Below are 20417 nucleotides of genomic sequence, written 5' to 3' on the forward strand. Positions count from 1 at the left end.
CTTTGGCCTTGTATTTTGGGAGGTGTAAAACACTGCAGACAGCTTTGTATGCATCCTTGATGATTTCAAAACAGAGGTCCATGATTCGTGTGATGTGAGTTAGACAGATGACATATTGCTTCAGAGTCGGCAGATGTCCTATGTCACAGGTGTAAAAATGTTGAGGATGAGGTTGGGCTGGTCTCCTGAATGGGAGAGCATGTTATTAAAGCTCTCTACTATTCTGTTGGCTGGCTTTTGTCCTGGCCAGGCACCAAATTGTTCGTTCTTTGGTTCTCTGTCACTTAGATTATTGCTCGGTGGTGTGGTCGCTGGTGTGGTGGCTTCATACGGTCTCCTCAGAAAGTTACAAGTAGCACAAAACAAGGCAGCTAGACTTGTTCTGGGCTGCTCCTCTAGGTCCAACGTAGCAGATATGCATGTACGTCTTACATGGCTTACTGTGGAGAAAAGACTATCTGCCAGCTTATTTTCACACAGTCATTCAAACTCAGACTCTAAATTTATTTTTAATTAAATAATTTATAGCTCAGATGTTCATACCCATTCCACTAGAGGGGCCAGTAGGGGGCAGATGATTCTACCCCGACCAAAATCCAATTAATCCAACCATCATATACAGGGCTGTCATGTCATGAAACTGTCTTCCAAGTATACATACACATATACGTTCTATCAAAGGAAAGGCATGTTTTAAAAAGAAGCTCAAATCCCACCTACACTTACATACACTATCCTGATGATTCCCTACATTTTCTTGTCTTCAATATCAGTTCTTTATTTAGTTTTAATTCAATGTCTTGCTGTCCAGATGTTAATTTTAAGGTCTATGTGTTGTGTATAATGTTGTCTTGTCTTAGTTTTAGATTAATGTTTTGGTTTTTCTTGTTTCTTTTGTTTGTTAGCTTTTTCTGTGTGTGTATCATGTAATGTTGTAATGTTGTCTTGGACCCCAGGAAGACTAGCTAGGCGTCAGCTAATGGGGATCCTTATAATAAACAAATCAAAAAATAAACAGGTCAAAAAAAGTACAGGTCAAAATAAGTGAGCAACGAGGGGTGAGCAACTGCCCCAAGTGGAGGAGTTTAGGGGTCTCATTTACCAATGAGGGTAAAAGGGACTGTGAAATTGATCGCCGGTTAGCTGCAGCGGCTGCAGTAATACAGGTATTGTATCATACTGTAGTGGTAAAAAGAGACCACTCAAAGCCATCAATTTACCAGTTGACCTTTGTTCCGACCCTCACCTATCATCACAAGCTATGGGTAGTGACTGAAGATGAGAGACTGCAGATACAAGTAACCGACATTAGGTTTCTCCACAGAGTGGCTGTCTTCACTCTCCATTACAGTGTGAGAAGCTCAGCACAAGACAGGAGAGAGGAGCCAGTTCAGGAAGTTTGGGCACCTGGTAAGAAAGCCCCCCAGGAGCTGCCTTTTGGAGGAGTACCGGGTACAACCGACTGGGAGGAGACCCCGGGCCAGACCTATCCCGGAGGGACTACATCTTTCAGCTGGCAGTGCCTGGGGAGGAAGTTGCTGGGAAAAAGGACAGAGGCTGCTCTGCTTGCCCTGTGGCCACCATGACCCTGACATGGATAAGTGGTTAGAAAATAGATGGATATAACCCTAACCCTGGAATATAGAAGGACATTTTTTTTTTTAAAAACACACTAATCATAATGGCTGGGCCTGCAGAAAGATGTCAACCATCATAATGGCTGACCGTCGCCCTGCTGCTTTCTGTTGCTTGCAGTTGCTAATTTCATTTAGCCACTGTCAGTGTACTTCCAACTGCTTGACAAATTGTGTTTATCACTGGTGTGATATGACATGATAAATCATAGACAGTAATTAATGTGCTTGCAATCTTATGGTTTGTATCATTGGCAGAGTGGACTAATTAAGACCACCTCAGTAGTTACTTATCATGCACTACCTCCAAAATGTACACTGTGCATTCTGCCTGTGCATTTTCTGATCCTTTCACTTTAAGCTGAAGTTGTGAACATTCTGCTATTCATTTTCACAGGAATATAAATAGCAATAAAAGTAAAATATCTTCAAATGTATAGAGCATCACTTAGAAAAGACATGGCAGTATGTACCATGATGAATGTTTTGTCATGTGTGTGTAGAGTGTAAATTTGTGTCTGAAGAGTCTCAAAAAGTGTCTTTAAAGGTCCCATATTCTACACTTTCCAGTGTTTTCTTTTATGTCTTGAGGTCCATTAAAAGCTGTTTGTGTGATGTTATGTACCAAAAACACTCTCAATCAATTCTTACTCCATTTTTCCAGCATCTCTCTGAGCCTTACCAAGAACAGGCTGTTTATGTTGCCGTGTCTTTAAGGCTCATTAATATTAAAGACCTTCTGTTCTGATTGGCTAACCGTTCCAAGAGTGAAACATAAGACACCACAGCCCTGGCAGCTACAGGTAGGGAAAACTCTCCGGTAATAAACAATGACAACTGCTCAACTGCTTTGAAAAAAACACTTTGTTAGTTTATTATTTCTTACAAAAATGATAATGAGCGAACCTTTGTGACGCCACATAGTTACGGAAGTCCAAACGGTTTGTTTAGAGGCTCGCTTTTCTAATATGGATTGTGTGGATTTAGTTGGCAACCGTACATTTTGATACTTTCACCATGTTTAGATAGCACATCACACTTCTTTATAATCAGAGGGCAAGGGAAATCCCGTTTTCCACAATATGGGACCTTTAAAGAAAAGGAATAACATTATATATGGAGGATTATCATAACATACTTTGCTTGAACCAAGCACCCGATGTGAAATAGTTTGCAGCTTTTGGAGTAGTTTCCTGTTGAGTTATTGTTGATTATTGTTTTTATTGTCTATGCTGTTTACAATGTTCATATTGATTGTCTTGTCTTGTTTTTCATGTGGGGAAGCCGAAGTTTTTGTATTGATTAAAAAAGCCCCCACCCCCACCCGCACACCCCCATTAATGCCCTATTAAACTGTGTTTTCAACTTGAATTCTCAATAACAAAAACTCCTCAGCAGTCATGGTACTGTAGAATATACAGTATATGCCATGCTACTGTAATATGAAAAATTGAGAACTGTATATGACAATAATGATAATTTTGAACATTATTGATTACTGATTGCTTACTCATTTATTATGATAGATAAGAAAATAGCAATTGTACTGCATTAATAGTTTCCACAAACTCATATATCCACATAAAATACATTGCTTGTAAAGCCACATATATACACAAATGAATTTACCGTATTTCCTCTAATATTGGCCCGGGCCTTTATTTACCTCAACTGCAGAGGGTACCAGGCCTTTATTGGAAGCAGGCTTATATTAGAGACAGGCCTTTATTTCTAATTCCCTCTGTTTGATAAGTATATTTGCTCATATTTTAGTATGAAGCCTCCTTGTTTTCTGATCTGCTTCTGTTGGGGTACGTTAGGTCGCCGTTTTTTTGTTACTGCAATGCATTACGATAATTACGGTAATCGGCGACGGCACGCTCCAGAGTCTTCCGCCGGCCGAGCCATCTTGTGGCATACTGCCATCTTGTGGCACTTGTATGTTACTACAAACTACAGTTACATGTATAACAGGCGCCAGGAGTTTACCGGTATCCACCATTGTTTGCATGTAAGATGAAGCTAACTGAAGCTAAAGTAGAATCTATACAATTATATTATATCGCCGTTTATTTCGATGCGCGAGCTCAGTCCACCTGACAGCCCTCTGTTCTGTCGGCGGCATGGAGGTTTCGGTGCGCCGAGGGCTTACTGCCGACCATGGATGTATTAGCTGCCGACGCTTCGAGTTTCCCGGGGACACGGTTCCGGCCAGTGCCGATAGCTGGGCGCCGATTTGTTCCCGGTGATCCGGCCGAGATTTCGGCGGGGTCCCGACGTTTTGACCTAGTCTTGTTTCCTTTGTTTTTTTCCCCGGCCTGTATTTGGGGCCGGCCTTTATTTGTTCGTGTCAACCACGCCCCCGGCCATTATCGGAGACCCGGCTTTTAATTGACTACCGGCCACTATTAGAGGAAATACGGTAGACTTGGGGTGGGGTCAAGCCGAAAAACCCATGCAGATGAGCCTCACTGTCAAACATAATGTGTCCTTGTCCCATTGATATCATAACAATATAGTAGAAACACTGGCGACCAGAATGAAAAAGTTTTCAAATTTCTATTCTTTAGTGTGTTACTCACTGCTGGAGTGGACTGGGGGCTCTGCAAATTGGTAGTTGTTCCTATTTACAGGTTTATGTCCAGTGGGTAATATTTAACCTTGGACGAGTTCCATCAACCTACACAGGAAACAAGTATCTCTATAGTTCTTATAGTTTTACATAATGGCTTGTTTTCACACATATTTACATATTTCCTTTGTCCATCCTACAACTGCTAAAACATGGCACTTTGGATACCTTACCTATATAAAGTGTTCATACGCACACGGCCAATCCAAACATCAAACATGTACTCAACACTGCTCATACACATTAAGAGATCCTGCCCACATTTTCAACTGATTACAACAGGTTACAGCAGATATGCACACATGACATGACTATGTCTTCAAAAACACCAGATACCGTATTTCTAATATTCATACTTTGCTCTAAGTAGAATAGTTAGTGGAAGGACAGGCTGTAGAAGATAGAAGATAATTCTGTCAGAAAAAAAGTATTATTTCTACCAGTTCTTAATGATCATAAACTCCTCACATATAAAAACAGAATTAAAGTAATACACTCAAAATTGCATAGTTATAGTTCAGGGAGGTACCTTGGTGTATTAGAATCTATTTAAAACTAAAACAGGCCTACAATAGCTCAAGACTTATGGCTGGGCAAGGCTGGTACAGATGTTCTACTGTACCTACACATCATCATGTGAGAGCAAACGAATACCATTCAAATAATTCAACAGTATCATGTTGAAAATCCTTTATGTGGGAAGCCTATACCCATTAAAATAACACAGGCTGGATGCCAGTTGTCTCTACATGAAGAACTGACCAAGCAGGTTCGCTATGCCTAGCAGGATCAAGAAACTGTGAAAGAGGGCAGATGGCCAGCGGAGCACCCCCTGCCGCTTTAGGGAGATCATATGGACCAAGGCAGGGAAGACAAATACTAAAGCCAAGCCACATGTTGCACCAGAGTACCTGCAGGGGGAGACAGAGAGCTACCATCATCAATACAGACAATTCATTACAGCAGCATTGCCTCATGTCAAATCAGTGTGTTCCACAAGGTTATAGAACCTAAATAATAAAAAAGTTAAAAAGTTGCTGGGGGGAGGAGTTAATTCTCAACTTTGCTTATGGAACATACAAGGCAATGCAAGATATTTCTGAGCACACTGCAGTCTATCAAATTAATGTCTTAGGTTATTCAGTTGTTCCAAATAGATTAATTTATATTATAATTGATTAATTGGTTTTTAGCTGTTTTTATAATTTGAATAAGGAAACAATTTTAAAACAATGTTGACTTAATGTACCGTATGATGGATCCAATGTTGGGATAAAACTTGGCCATGACGACACCAGCTCCAACAATTAAGATGTTCAGAGTGAGGACATGGAAGAAACTTGGGAGAGAAAGTGTGAAAACTTATGAAATTCTGAAAAAGGATAGCATAAATAGAATTTACTACACAAGACTGATAACTGACAGACACTTTAAGAGCTCATCTGTAGGTAGATGACATATCACAATAGATGCCTTCAAGTAAGGAATGTTCACATAATAATTTGGGAATCATCATTTTCAGGGTAACTGCAGGTTTCAGAAAGCCAAATTTAAGACCTTTTTAATGCCAGCTGGAATTGAGTGGATAATTTGCCACCATGCCAATTGATTGTGTTCAAAATGTTGTCACTTCACTGTAGAGCTTTAGGCACGACAGTGCCCTAACCTAACCCTCTAGTTTGCAGGGAGCGCTGCTCTCCAATACACATGCAGAGGGCCAATGCAATCTCGAACAGTCAAACCCAAAAAGCAAATATAACACGTCCTTTCAACAAAATAACACCCACACTGCAATAAGACCTGCTGTCAAGGCACACATTTTGTAGCCTTTCTGTGTAATTTATTGGAGACACCTAGTGGAGGTTTGTCATATAGCAGTAATAATTCAAGTGTAGTCTCATTGGTTAATTGAAGTTACATGTCTGAAAGGTTAGAGTTCAAGCAGGAAGTAGTTTACTTTTCTCCATGTGGGGAGATTTTTCCATGTAGTCAGCACTCTCATTCCTTCCTTACAACTGTTTGTGCCTTGGAGATCCTTTGCTTGTGAGTTTTTGTTATTTGTTTGACATATTTGTAAATGGACATATATATATATATATATATATATATATATATATATCTCGTTGCTGTCGGGCGGAAACCTTGTATGTCCAAAACCGTAACTTTTCAGGAAATGAAAAAAACCCTGTGTTTTTAAAATAACTGAACACCGCGCCGTCAAAGTTGGTATTGTGTCTTTATTAGGGGTGTCACGATTCTCCAAATCCACGATTCGATTTGACTTTCGATTTTAAGGTCATGATTCGATTTTCAATTTAAACTTTTTTTTTCCAGCACTGACGGCTATGCCATTGTTAGACTATCGAGTCTTGATTTGTAAAGATCAACAGATCATTGGTTTTATGCCCTGACAACTGTCATTTACATTTTCAAATTCTTCTTTAAAAAGATGGTATCAAGTGTGATATAACTGCCATATTTTTTTTTTTTTGGAATGTACCACACTAAGGCCATATGGTCAAATTTCTTCAAAGTTTTTCCATTTAAAAAAACACAACTTTCCCTTTAATTTGGTACCAAATACATGGCAAGGCGATTGAGGGCGTCTCCTTACTGAAGTGTCATTCACAGTATGACAACAAAACAGATCCTTCCTATCTTGGCTAACGATAAGCTTTCAAAATACATACAAAACCTCCAGCGCTTCAGCCCACACAGTAATAAGATCAGACAATAATAGTCGCCAAACAAATATGGAAAAAGTCGCAAACTTATATGGATAAAAGTCACTGCAACCCGGCCAGTCCTCCTACCGACTCTTCGGCGCACTGCCTCCCGGAAAACAGCATCCGTCTCCGGCGGTGAGAGTCAGGTAGGTCCTGCTGTTTAGTGAAGGTGATCTTGTGTCTTGTTTTATCGAGCAAGAACAAGCGATTTCGATCAAAAGACTTCAACTCACAATGTCTTCGTAACTTTCCACTACATACGGCGGGTCAGGTTCTGTCTCACAGCACAATCTGACAGCTTCCAGAAGGTTTTAAAAGCGTGATGCTTAGCCGGCGAAGCCATTTTTACCGGTGGAGGACAACTAAACCCGGGGAAAATCAAATGTCTCAGTGTCACAGTATTTTCCGGTTCCGGTTCATCAATGACAACTTGAAGTATATATAAAACAAAGCTGATAACTTGATTTTCAGTTTTTGGTACATTTTAAACGATTTAAAAATGACGGGCGCTCTTGGGCGCTATAGTGAAATATAGAACGGGCGCTCTCTAGCAGCTACACTGTGTCGTCATTGAAATGTTGTTTTTTTTTCTTCAGACACGTGCAAGTAGGCGGGGTGGAGAGAAAAAAAATACTGGGAGAATCGCGAACCTGCTTGTGATTTCGAAGGTCGAAATCGAACGCTCATTTCGATCGATTTACGATTTAGAATCAAAATCGTGACACCCCTGGTCTTTATATATGGTCAGTTACTTGCATGTGTCATTATATTATTAACATTTTACCAAAATCGAAGCTCAAATGGAGTTACGAGGTTTTTGAACAGCGAATGTCGAGATACGTGTTTTGTCCGTCATTGATTAGAACAGCAGTTTTTCCTGTCGTTGAATACATTTGGCCAAAATCTCTTGTTATAAAAAGATTAGTGCTATGAACAGGCTATTGAAGACAGTATTGGCTATGACTAGACGGCAAAATGCCAGACTAAACTGCACTCCAACCTACCGTGGTTTGCGTGCACTCTTCTCTGCTCCCACATCTCAGGCCTCAAATACATAGAACATTAGCCTTTATAGACTTAGTGTTTCTTGAGTAAAGAAAACGCTGTACTTATTCAAACAACCAGTTCTTTATTCAGCTCTTGCATTGCAAACAACCAGAGACTGTCTCCAAACAACTGCCTACTACTTCTGTGTTCTTCTACAGTTGAGTGAAGCAACTACCATTCTGGCTCAATGCTGCCTACTGGAGGGTGTACAAAACTGAATGCAAGACTATTAAAAACAATACTAGTTAATTTCTAACAATACTCACAGGTATTGTAGTGTACACTTGTTAGATAGTTGATTACATGCATTAGACAGACAATCATTTTTTGAAAATGTGCATTATAACAATGGCACACCAACAATAAATAAATAAATGCCATAATAATAAAAAATAAATACATTAATAATACATAAATAGATATAAAAAACAGGTAGTCCATCATAAAATTAAGTGATGATATAGCTGTGAAAACTATATCAGGTAAGTATTTCAGGTAAGTAAAAAAACTGAAGATACCCCGTGCACAGCAATGCTTCTCTCCTGGGTGCCAGCTGGTGCAGGGTGAACCACAGTAAACCAAAAACTCAATATTCCAGCGCACACCAGGATATTAGGATTGACACTATTTTATTAACAAATTACATTAAAAACAAAAAGGAGCGAACTACGCGTTTCGCATGTTGCTTCATCAGATCCGCTCTGTGCTTGATTGCCATCAGGTGTGTCTTTAAATAATCAGGTGCTGATTAGCGGAGAATCCAACAGGTTCACATTCCCCAATGCAAATGCACTTCAAAAAGTTAACAATAATAGGCAGTAGCAAATATAATTCTACCGTACAAAAATAGATATAAATATTACATTTCCAGTTAAGTGTATACCCGTTTTGTGTTCACAGCTATATCAGGTAAGTATGTCAGGTAAGTTTATATTCTATCTATCCACAACAATTTATCAACAATCAACAATTATCAACGATTTATTAACAGTCTATCACTTTGTGTGTTTGTGTACATACCTGCATGTGAGTGACTGAGTGTGTGTTTGTGTTTCTTAGTGTTTTAGATTGTCATAAAAGCTGTGGAAGTCTTTCGGTATGACCTCCTTGAGGTCTTGGAGGTGTTTGTATTTCATCTCCTTGATCTTCTGGCTCTCTGTGTAGAGTGGTGTGACTGTAAGCGTGTCTGAGGTGGTGTGTCGGAGCTGGTGCTTTGGCAATAGAGTCCAGTTATCCGAGTGCTGAATCTTGAAGTCCATCGTCCCATTGATGTTGTACCTAATAACATACAAAAAGAAATAGTTCGACAGAGTTTGAACACCACCATGTACACAGCATCATCAAACAGTTAGCATACAATACAAAGTATAATTTTACATAACAGAAGCAAGTAAATGTGCAACATCATGACTTTTGACCTGGATTGGTGAGAGAGACATGGTTTTAGTTTGATAGTTACCTGATGGCACTGACATCATGGACAGTGGGGTCACCGGGTTTGATCCCTGGGCGGATGGACTTGCAGAGCCTCAGTTTGGTGAAGTCTTGGAATAAGGTATGGTCCACATCTGACTTCATACGGGTTGGGCTTGGACCGCACTCTCTTCATCAGGGCAACCCTAAAAAAACAAAAAAAACAAACAAAAAAAAAACCCGGTCATATCAGATTAGTTTGCCTCAACGGTTACAGTAGCATCATGTTGAGGCAAGAAGTTGGTTATCTAGCTAACTAGACGAGACATCTGTACAACACTGATATTACATAACGTTACACCTGCTGATGACAATCTTAAGTAGCGACTAATCAAGTGAATGATAGGCTATAACATTAGTCTGATAATTTCTTGTCATATAGCTTGCTAGCTAGACTTCTCAGCAAGCTAGCTGCTATACTTCATTTATCATCGCCGTTTCAATACAGGACAGAGTTTCAACTGAGTTTTCTAATAAGTATTACTTTCGATGAAGTAGGGATTGATCTAACGTTAGCTAGAGAGAGAAAGGCTAAGAATAATCTGATCATTTCTTGTCACATCGCTAACATTAGCTTCTAGTCTAGCTTCTAGCTTCTAGTCTCCTCAGCAAACACTTCCATCTATAATCACAATGTTTACATCAGAGCTAAATTTGATAAACAGGTACACTGCATAGTTTTAACTAAGTTTGCAACCTAGGGGTAATTTGAAAACATTTTATTGAGCTATTTACCTCAGACGAAGTCAGACGAAATCGCCTCGTCACTGTTTACCTCAGCTCTGCGTGCGGCACTTCATTCAAGATGGAGGCGGGGTGGAGTTACGAGGTTTTGCCGACAGTTTGAGGATCCAATGGAGTTACGAGATTTAGTCACAAGCTCTTTTTAATACTTTTCATTGGTTAAATATTTGTAAAACCCACAGACAGACGTAAAGGGTGACCAATAGCATTGATTTATGGAAAAAAAAATAAAAAATATGGAGATACGAGGTTTCCGCCCGACAGCGACGATATATATAAGTTAAAAACAACATGTTGGGACTAAAAAATGAACTTTAATGATGCTAAAATAAATTGGCTAAGCTAAGCTAATTGTAGCTTGTTGTCATTGCTGTGCTGCTAGCTTGTAAGCTAACTCAAGGACATTTCATCAAGTGGACCACAGAGCTCAGCTAGCGTAACTCGTGGCAAGCTGGAAGCCACCCGTGCTAGAGCTGACTTTGTCAAGGAGTCTGAAGTCATGATCAAAAAGGCTCAACTTAAAGTTGCTTCCGTGCAAGCCTCTTCCACTTTAACAGCACTTCAGTAAGAAAGGAAAGTAGCTGCAGCCATTGCTGAGACCAAGGTTCTGGAGGCAGCAGCAGAATGTTAGCATGGGGAAAATAATTCTACCACCTGAGGGGTCATCCATGAGCTCAAACTAGAAACCCCACCAAGGCCCCACTATTCTACAGCTCCCAGTGGAGTGAGAGCTACTTACACAACAATTGAAGCTGACGTGCCATTGCTGCCACAGTCGCTGTATCCTCTGCTTCACCTGTTAAGAGGACACCACAGCCACCACTCATTGATGACACTGACACCAACGATGTATCCAGGTACCTTGCATGCAGAGAGCTGCTTAACTCAGGGCTCACTAAGTTTGATGACCGCCCAGAAAACGATTTGGCTTGGAAGTCCTCTTTCATGAATACTATCCAGGGACTGTCTCGGCGCGCCATTGAAGTGGCTTGGATGCGATAGTGATGCTCATATTACAGCCTTACACCCTAACCCTAACCGCTCCCTTCAACCTCAACCAAGCATGGCAGGGAGGGAGAAGCTGAAGCTCCTCAATCTGCTGTCACCTCAAAATGCACCAAAGTCTGTGGAAAGCAAAGAGGTCCTGCTCTAAGATCTCCTTGGCTCCTTCCAAGGCTTACCCAAATGGCCAGCCAGAGAAGGCGACCAAAGTCTATGCGATTCTGGATGACCAGAGCAATAAATTGCTCGCCAGGTCAGATTTCTTTTAGTTATTCCACATTCAGGGATCGGACGCACCATATACCCTTTGCACCTGTGTGGGTGTGACTGAAACATTGGGAAGAAGAGCTACACTCCTCCTACTCCTTTGGAGTCTTTTGATGGTGCAACCAAGGTGACACTGCCTATGCTGATCGAATGTAACAATATGCCTGACAACAGGGCTGAAATACCGTTTCCTGAGGCAGCACAGTACCATTCTAACCTGAAGACGTTTTATCATCTCATCCCTCCTCTGGATCCCGAAGCCCAGATTCAGCTTCTCTTGGGTCATGACATTCTACAGGTGCACAAGGTGTGGGAAAGATGGAATGGTCCTCATGATGCCCCCTATGCGCAAAGGCTCGACCTAGGATAGCACCCATGTTCTTGACAATGGACGTCTCTCTCTCTTCACTCCATGTCGAAACCAGGTCCAAGTGCGAAAAAAATTCATTCCAAGCCCTCATTTGAAGTATCTTCCATGTTTGACACTCTTATCTCTGACGACTACAGCTTGGGAAGTACCATCTTTAATAGGTCCAAGGACGACTATAGTCTGACTCTCCATTAAAGATAGGCTCTTTCTAGAGTTTATGGATAGAGAGATGTTCATGGACGACACCACTCCCGTTCAGAACACCAACACAAGTCAACGGCTCCCCAACAACAGAGAATAGGCATTGTAACATCTCACCACTCTTCTACGCACATTGGAGAAGAAGCCTGTGATGAAGACGCATTTCCTCAACTTCATGCAGAACATCTTTGATCGTGACCATGCTGAAGTAGCCCTGCCATTGAAAGATGGGCGGGAATGCTGGTACCTACCAATTTTTTGGGTATACCACCCTCAGAAGCCAGGTCAGATCAGAGTCGTCTTTGACTCCAGTGCACAGCACCAAGGCGTGTCTCTTCTTCCGCTTCTAATATGAGTTATATAATATAAGTTCCGTATCGACCGTATGTGTGAGCAATGCCAACATTAACGGGACAAGCACACGCAACGTTAGGACACTCTGACGTAGGACGCTCTGTTGTCGAACTGTATGAGCCAATCTCATAGTTCTCAAAGAGGTGACGAGTTTATTTCGCACCAGCTGTGCTGTGTAAAGACCAGATGTAGGAGGGAAATACAAACCACTATACAACGGGCTATTAAAGTGTGACTGTTACTGTGTTGAAAGGGAATGTTTTAAACAATTTTTTGGTTTCAACTGGAGATTTCATTGGCACTCTGAATGTGTATTGGAGAGCAGCACTCCCTGCAAATTACAGGTACATAAAGCTCTACAGTTAAGTAATTGTTTTATTTTTTATTTTTTTAAAGATTATTTATGGCATTTCTGCATTATTTGACAGTACAGTGGAGAGAGACAAAAAAGGGCGGAGAGAGAGGGTGATGACATGCGACAAAGGTCCCAGGCCGGATTAAAACCCAGGGTGTTGTGGTTACATGGTACACTCCTCACGATGGCAAAAATGAGGAAAATAAGGCCCATGTTGAAAATAACCGGAATTATCCTTTAAGACCAATTTAAAAAAAAAAAATTAAAGCAAAGAAACAAAGCTGGTGAAATCAGCTTATTTCTGATTGAACGTAGCTAATTAAAGATTTGAAACTATAAATGGGCAGTACAAGACAAAGGACACCAGGAAATTAATTATGAAGGGACATGAAGTCCAACTGTTAGTAAAGCAAATGCGCTACATATTGTATCATCACATATGTTTGTGATAACGGATCACTCATCTCTGTAAATGTGAGTGATCCATTGTCATGGGGGCAGTCACACTTTTCTAATCGTGAAGCAACGTATAGAACCCATACAACCATGTTTACAGCTCAAAAACATTAGTGCATTAGCGCTGACTCACTCTTGCAGGACCTGCAGATACCCTGATTTTAATTTAAAACATTATTCTTTTGTTTTTAGATTTAAATAAAATGTAGTCTGCTGTGCAAGTACTCTCACAAAATTACTGCTGATCAAAACTTTAATCATTATGCCCATTAAACACTTGTTCAAGTGCAGGAGAGCTACCTGGGGTAGTGGTTGCCAAAGATTTGGCCCATCATCTGGACTCGTACCAGGTATCCCAGCAGAGGGTACACTGTTGTCATCTGGAATAACAGGCAGGTCCGAGCCACGAACACCATCACATCACTACTAGGGAAGTTGTCTAAGAAGTTCTGCAGGGAGAGAGGAAAGCAGACAATGGATAAAGGCTTATCTTGCAGAGTGGGGTTTGTGGGGAACTGTAGAAATTGCCATCTCAATGACTGTAGATAACAGTATGACTTCTTTAAACAATTGTAAAGATAGATCTCTAGCTGCATTTCATCAACTATTAGGGATTCGAAAACAACAAAACAAACATTAAAATATCTTAGCTCAAATATAAATGACTGCTTTAATACCCTGTAGTTGTAGTATCAATAGTAGTATAAGTAATAATAGTTGCAGCAGAAGTAGCAATAGTTGTAGTTGTGAAAACAGCAGCAGCAGTAGTAGCAGTAATACTAGTAGTACAGTACCAGCAGCAGTAGTAGAGGTAGTAGCATTAGCAATTGTAGTAATTGTAATAGTAGTAGTTGTTGTAACACTTGTAGTAGTAGTGGTATTTGCTTAAGTAGTAGTAGTGATAAACAACAACTTATAAACAACAAAAGGATAGTCTAACCACACGAAGCCAAGTCATTGGCTCAGTGTTTTAACTGAGCAGAGAAAGACTACAACATTCTGTAACATATAAAAGTACAGATCCTGTACAGGCCCACGGTGTGTGTGTTGAATTCCACTAGCTGAGGCCACACTGATCCTTCGGAAAACGGACAGAATTATTGATGGTTGTTTTGAAATGTCAACATGGTGGGAGAGGCAGAAATACAGTAGCCTAGCTTCGCTCATAACAGTACTTCATAGAATCAAGTTAAATTCACTTGAACACATTGTTTTATCATTCACATTGGGTTGAAAATAGGAAAGAATGTGTAGTTTCTTCTGTCTCGACATTTTCACAACACAACCTGTCAACTCTGCAGCTCAGATTAAACTGTCTGTGCTTGTCATTTGATTGTGTGTTTGTTTAATGTGGCCTGGCATCCCGGTTGAGTGGAGTTTTCCGTTTTTAAGCACTGTGATTGGCCCAAAGGTCCAAACACCGCCTAGCCGGAAAACTTTGGTCTATAAAATGAACCGAGCAAGTAGTTTAAGCTCCTAAAACAGGTACAACCACCGGTAGTGCTCTGTATTTATTTTTTCAGAACCAGAACGTGTGTTATGTAGTCAAATTCACTCCCGGAATGGCGTACCGGTGTGTTCCGGCCCAATGACCCCCTCGAGGCCATCTCTTAGTCAAAGATGCCCTCTAGAGGCCATCTCACAAAGCAACATCTCACTAAACGTTACCTGACTGACTGACTGACTGACTGACTTACTGACTGACCTGAATTTGCCACGTGATGCCCAAGGCTGCGCCGTGGGAAAAATGTATATGAAGGAACATGCATTGCCTATGTGTCATGATATTTATTTAATCATCAGGTCCTATGCAACAACCAGCTCAAACAGCTATGAATTCTGAAATGAAACAGAAGTTTCATTTTAGAAGCTAGTGAATTGATGACTGTTAGGGATGCAAATTTTAATCAATTGCCTTAATCGATCATCAGTCACGTTAATGACCAATTAATCGATTAATCATTATGTAAAAAACAGCTTTTAAAATAAAAAATACAAAATACAAAATGTTTTTACGCCTGTCTTTAGGCCTACTCAACAAGTTAATCAGCCAAGCATAATTCAAAAGATGAACTAGTCGAGATTAAAAAATCCCGACTCCGGACAACAGACCTCTGTGTTTCCTACAGGCTGAAAATTTACTTTGTTTAGAGTTAATTACTTGTCTTTACATTGTGTCCAATGGAACCCAACTGGTGGAATATGCAATGAAGTCTCTGCACTGCACTCATGTTAACTTTCTGAGTGTTGAGCAGTGTTAGAGTTGTCCGATCAAAAAGTATCAAGTTACTCTTTACAAATACCGTTACAACACATGCGAGTTCTGAGAAAATGTGGAATTTTATTTATTTTTTACTAACGTTTTCAGAACGGAGACAGACTGTCAGATTGAGTACAGTGCTACTGCATCGCCAAATGACAGACATGATGTGATGCACACATTAGGCGCATTACAGAGCGATTTAGATTTAGATTTCTGTACATTGAGTAACTTTTTATTTTGTGCTGACCGTGCCAATATTGTGGCACTGCCACAGCTTATGTATTGGAAACAATGGCACGATAATCTACTCGTTTATTTAAGAATAAGCATATCTACGTGGTCAGGGATGAGTCCAGTGTGCAGCCTGTTGACAGTCAGTCCAGCCGCTGAAACACACACAGGAACAGCTGTCCCGGGGTCGGGAGGCAGAAATAGTGTCGCGCCAACTTTGCCAGCCTGGGGAATCTTCCTGCATTCCCTGTCATTGTGTTTGTAAACGTGCTGTATTTCAACATTGTATTATAATGTTTACAATGAACACTGTCCTTTTTTCAGATGTAATTCTCCTACACTGGACTTTTCAATTCACTTTTTAATGACTGTTGTCCTCTTGTCTTACTCACTGAACTACTTCATCCAACACAGTAAAGGACAAAAAAAGAAAATTAAAGTCTTACTGGTTCGATGCAGTCTTTGGACAGTGGAGGTGTGGGAAAGGCTGCAAAGATCAACACTCCCACATACAGGTAGGTCAGCCCTACTAGAAGATAAGCCACAGACAGGTCCCGCACCTGGAATCACAAAGGCGCCAGTCAAGCACAAAGCCAGTCACCAGGTCTCCTCCTTTTGTGTTTCTGAGGTTAAGAAGAAGCTATGAACTAGCACAGGTGGCTAAGACTCACATTGTTCTCTTGGTGCCTGTTGCTCTTCATTAGTGTGATGATGCAGTTGTGGATGAAGAAGGCAAGTGTGAGAACACCTGTCAGCTGAGGGAAGAGCAGTCTGAACTCTAGGGAGGAAATAAATAGGAGGCAAACAATTTAGAAAATTAAAACTTAAACAAATCTGATAAAGTATTGATTTGCCATCCTACTGTATATAAGATATAGTACTCTTTGTATTGTATGATGATAAAAAGAAAACCCTTATCCCCCAAATACAGTAGCTGATGGAGTCATAAAGTCACCATTACATGATTTTATCAGCTAAGACATCTCCAAACGATGGTTAGTTACCTTGAAAAGTGACAGTTTCACAAACTGCATAATTACCAGACAAAACTGAAACTTCACAGCATTCAGCTGGTGACTGTGGGTAATTTCCCACCCTAAATACATAATGATTTGTCTTTCTCATTTTTACAGTTTGCCCCATTTTCTGAGATATGTTGGCCAAGAACAGCAAAATTGTACAAATGTGTTCAGCCTAACTCCAAAACTATAGGGCCTAGGTTTCTAAACCTTAACCACTAATTCTACTGTCAAAAGGATCCTTTATAAGCTCGACTTCAAGCCTAGGAATCAATATCCTCACACATTTACAGTATAATGGGACAATGCATAACTTTGTCAAGCAGATCCGAGGTTGTAAGATGTCTAAATCAAAGTGGTAAAAACAACTATTACTGGGGCACTATAAACTAACAACCCCAAACTTCCTCATTACCAAGGTCATTAGGCTGTCATATTGTCATTATCTCATTATCTCTTGTCATATAAAGCATTAAAGGCCTTGAGCACCTTGCTATAATCTGTATGAAGTTTACCTGGAACATAGAACTGGGGTGACTCAAACCAGTGGAACTCCAGGTGGAAGCCGAGACGAATGGCCTTATAAGTGACCAGGATAATCAGGTAGACCACTGATATGGTGCCTGAATGGATAGGGATGAGGCAATGCACAGCACATCCAGAAAAAAATCAAACAACTGACAAATCATACTTGTTTATTAGAGCCCGACCGATTTATCGGTCGGCCGATTTTATAGAACATAGAAAATAGAACATATAATATAGAATATAGAACATATAATGCAGAAAACGATGCTTGGGTGATTTAGAAATGGTGTCATCACGTAGTTTGTCCAGCAGAGTGCGCCCCGACACCATTGTTTACACTCTCAGCACTGTCTGCAGCACATGTAGCAGAGTACACATCACAGCTGAGCAAACAGTGGTGCGGACTCGGAGTCAAGCCATGTCTTCACGGTAAGTTGCTAACTAGTTTGTGAAATACATACTGGAAAGTTAATAAACAATGACCCTATCATTTTCCCTTTTCAATATAACTCGAATATAACGTTACCCCTGTCCCTGACAACGGAGGGCGTACCAAACTGCGAGTCCTGAACAAAACAGTTTGGTGTGAATACATGCTCACACATTAGCTTCCACTCAGCTGACAAGGTATGAAAGTAGCTACGTGGTTAGCTAGTTAGCTAATGTAACAAACGAGTATGATAAGCTCGTTGTCACGGAGAGTAAAAGATGGGGACGTTGTTTATTTACTTTCCAGCATTGCGTCTCACCAACTAGGTAACTTAACAACGTAGTGTGAAATCAACACTCAACAGACTCAATCCACCACCGCACCGTTGTCTGCTGAGCTGCAGAAAGTTGCTCTGATGCTTAACTGTTAACGTTACCTTTCAATCTGCTACGTTACTGACTGTACTGACAAACTATAGCTGGCTATGTGATAAGCATGAGTGACATGGCGGTACCGAACAATTCCAGTCGTTGCATTTACAAAAGTAAAAATTCGGTTTTCCACCGTTGAAAGTTTCCCCTGAACTTGTATAGTAGGGATGGGCATTTTAAGTAATTTCAGTATTCGAGCACTCACATTAAATTATTATAGAGTACTTGAGTACTCGCAAAAAAAAACGTAAGAGTAACGTAAGAATATGGTCCGAAATTAACACCCAAGCGAAAATGCGGGTAGGGGTCCGTGTCCGACTGGAAACACACAAGCGGAACCAAAGTTTGGCTAACGCTAAACAGTTAATTTCGTAGGCTATAGGCCTGTAAGAATATCTATTACTATCTAATGCTTTCACATTTATGTAAATTGGCCAACAACGGAAAACAAGTGCAATTTGAAATTCATTTATTGAACAACCAGGCTACCTTGTCGGCACTTTGCAGATCAGCCCTCAATTCCACCGCGCTTTCCTCATACATCTTCTCCACTCTTATAGCTGTTGTTCGCCGCGATGGTAGCTTGTACTCCGGCTCAACAAACGCCATCAGCTCGCGGAAGCCTTCTCCTTCCACAAAGCTTAACGGGAGCATATCTCCAGTCACCACTTTCGTGATGAGCTGGCTAATCTTCTCTGCACCACAACACTGCTAGCAAATGAGGTGATGCGAGACTGCCTGTTATCTGTCTCCGCTGTTTTCTCCTTGTGCTTAATGCGCAAATGGTTAATCATCGAACTAGTTGTTCTATGATACGCTACGTTTAACGTTACATAGCTTGCACCGCACATTCATTTCGTCTATTTTGTCGAAATACTTCCAAACATCACTCTCATGCCTGGTCGCCATTCTGCCTGTAACGTTAGATCCTGTAACAATGTGTGTGCAGATCTATCATTTCTGCTAGCAGTCCCGTCCAAAAAATGTAAACTTTTAATATAGAACAGGGTCAATTTACGTTTATATTTATTATATACATATGTTTTTTTTTACAAAGCAAAAAAAAAATGCGAGTACTCTATACGTTGAACCGTTGAACGAATACTGACATCCAAATCGAGTACTCGAGTACTCATGCCCATCCCTAGTGCATAGCAGAATACGGCGTCGAGCCGCGTCAAGCTGCACAGAGCAGATCGAGCTGGGCAGGAAGTCAGACACAGGAACGGCATAGAGCATCCGGTCAATTTTCAAAATAAAACACCCTGTGCAGACTCCCGATCGTATATCACATCACAGAAGAAGTGTTCTCCTCCTGCTAACAGGCACTGTATGTGAAATATAGATACGAAATAATTATGAGGATGAATGTATTTTTAACAACTAAAACACAGCCACAAATCTTTGATCCATGTCGTTCATAACTGGACTTAACTGTATTAACTTTGTCTGTAGGCTACAGCACAACAAAGTAGGAAATATTCTTTATTTTCTCAGTGTTCATTTCTAGAATTGGTTGACAATGTATAATAATGTTAAATATTCTTTAATAAAGTTATTTGTTTAAGAAAGCAGCCTTCTGAGTACCTTTGCATAGTCATATCGGTGCATAATCGGTACAGTCCACATAGAAAAGGTTTATTTTCATTCCAGCTAAAGAATTCACTATATCGGCCGCCATATCGGTAATCGGTGAATTTTTCCCCTCTAAAATCGGTATCGGTATCAAAAATCCCATATCGGTCGGGCTCTATTGTTTATATCTGTTATTGACACATAGTGACCCCATTACCTCATACACCAGCAGTCATATGAATCAAGGTAAAGGTTGACATTGTCTTTAAAATAGAGTATATGTTTGCCTATTTGATTATGCATTCACTTGAAAAAATATTGTACATTAAGAGCTGCTTTTGAAACTGCACATTTGTTAATTTATCAGAAGTAGCAGGTTCTTTTTCATCATCTCCTGTGTGAGATCCACCTGTGGGGGATGACCTCCACAGAAGCCGTGGGGGAACCCCCATCTGTAGAGCCATGCGTAGCTCGGCACCTCATCCCTACACAGGGAGGTCTTTGCTTTGCCTGCTGCTGTCCGGCTCAGCACTCCCCAGCATATAGCGCTCTCAGGCTGGTGGTGTGCGACCTGTTCCCACACTCTCAACCTGCTGTTACGGTCTGCTGCGGGTCCTGTCAGCACACACTACTCCCCAATCCCTGCTTGCAGTGGGGTTGATTCTTCATCATGTGGACT

General features: G+C 40.7%; 2 protein-coding genes across 3 annotated transcripts in view; both read right to left on the reverse strand.

Moving 5' to 3' along the window:
* Positions 1-3129: 3129 nt before the first annotated feature.
* Positions 3130-20417, reverse strand: part of slc38a9 (solute carrier family 38 member 9) — a 48715-nt gene continuing 31427 nt past the window's right edge. For both annotated transcript variants that reach the window (XM_078287922.1, XM_078287927.1), the window contains exons 10-15: positions 17290-17397; positions 16427-16533; positions 16202-16315; positions 13562-13710; positions 5516-5605; positions 3130-5177 (exon numbers count right to left, since the gene is read on the reverse strand). In XM_078287922.1, coding sequence (XP_078144048.1) covers positions 5012-5177; positions 5516-5605; positions 13562-13710; positions 16202-16315; positions 16427-16533; positions 17290-17397 — 734 coding nt within the window. In that variant the 3' untranslated portion in view covers positions 3130-5011. The remainder of the gene's footprint in view (positions 5178-5515; positions 5606-13561; positions 13711-16201; positions 16316-16426; positions 16534-17289; positions 17398-20417) is intronic.
* LOC144539812 (uncharacterized) lies at positions 9027-10317 on the reverse strand. The gene is made up of 3 exons (XM_078285799.1): positions 10248-10317; positions 9499-9658; positions 9027-9317 (listed from the first exon to the last, which is right to left on the reverse strand). The coding sequence occupies exons 2-3, from the start codon at positions 9615-9617 to the stop codon at positions 9095-9097; spliced, it is 342 nt and encodes a 113-aa protein (XP_078141925.1). The 5' UTR covers positions 9618-9658; positions 10248-10317; the 3' UTR covers positions 9027-9094.

The sequence above is a fragment of the Centroberyx gerrardi genome, chromosome 2 (genome assembly GCF_048128805.1).
Source record: "Centroberyx gerrardi isolate f3 chromosome 2, fCenGer3.hap1.cur.20231027, whole genome shotgun sequence".
NCBI lineage: Eukaryota > Metazoa > Chordata > Actinopteri > Beryciformes > Berycidae > Centroberyx > Centroberyx gerrardi.

Coding starts and splice junctions, on each gene's coding strand:
- LOC144539812 (XM_078285799.1), bottom strand. CDS start 9,617: ATGAAGTCAGATGTGGACCATACCTTATTCCAAGACTTCACCAAACTG. Junction 9,318..9,498: donor CATGATGTCAGTGCCATCAG/GTAACTATCAAA, acceptor GTATGTTATTAG/GTACAACATCAATGGGACGA.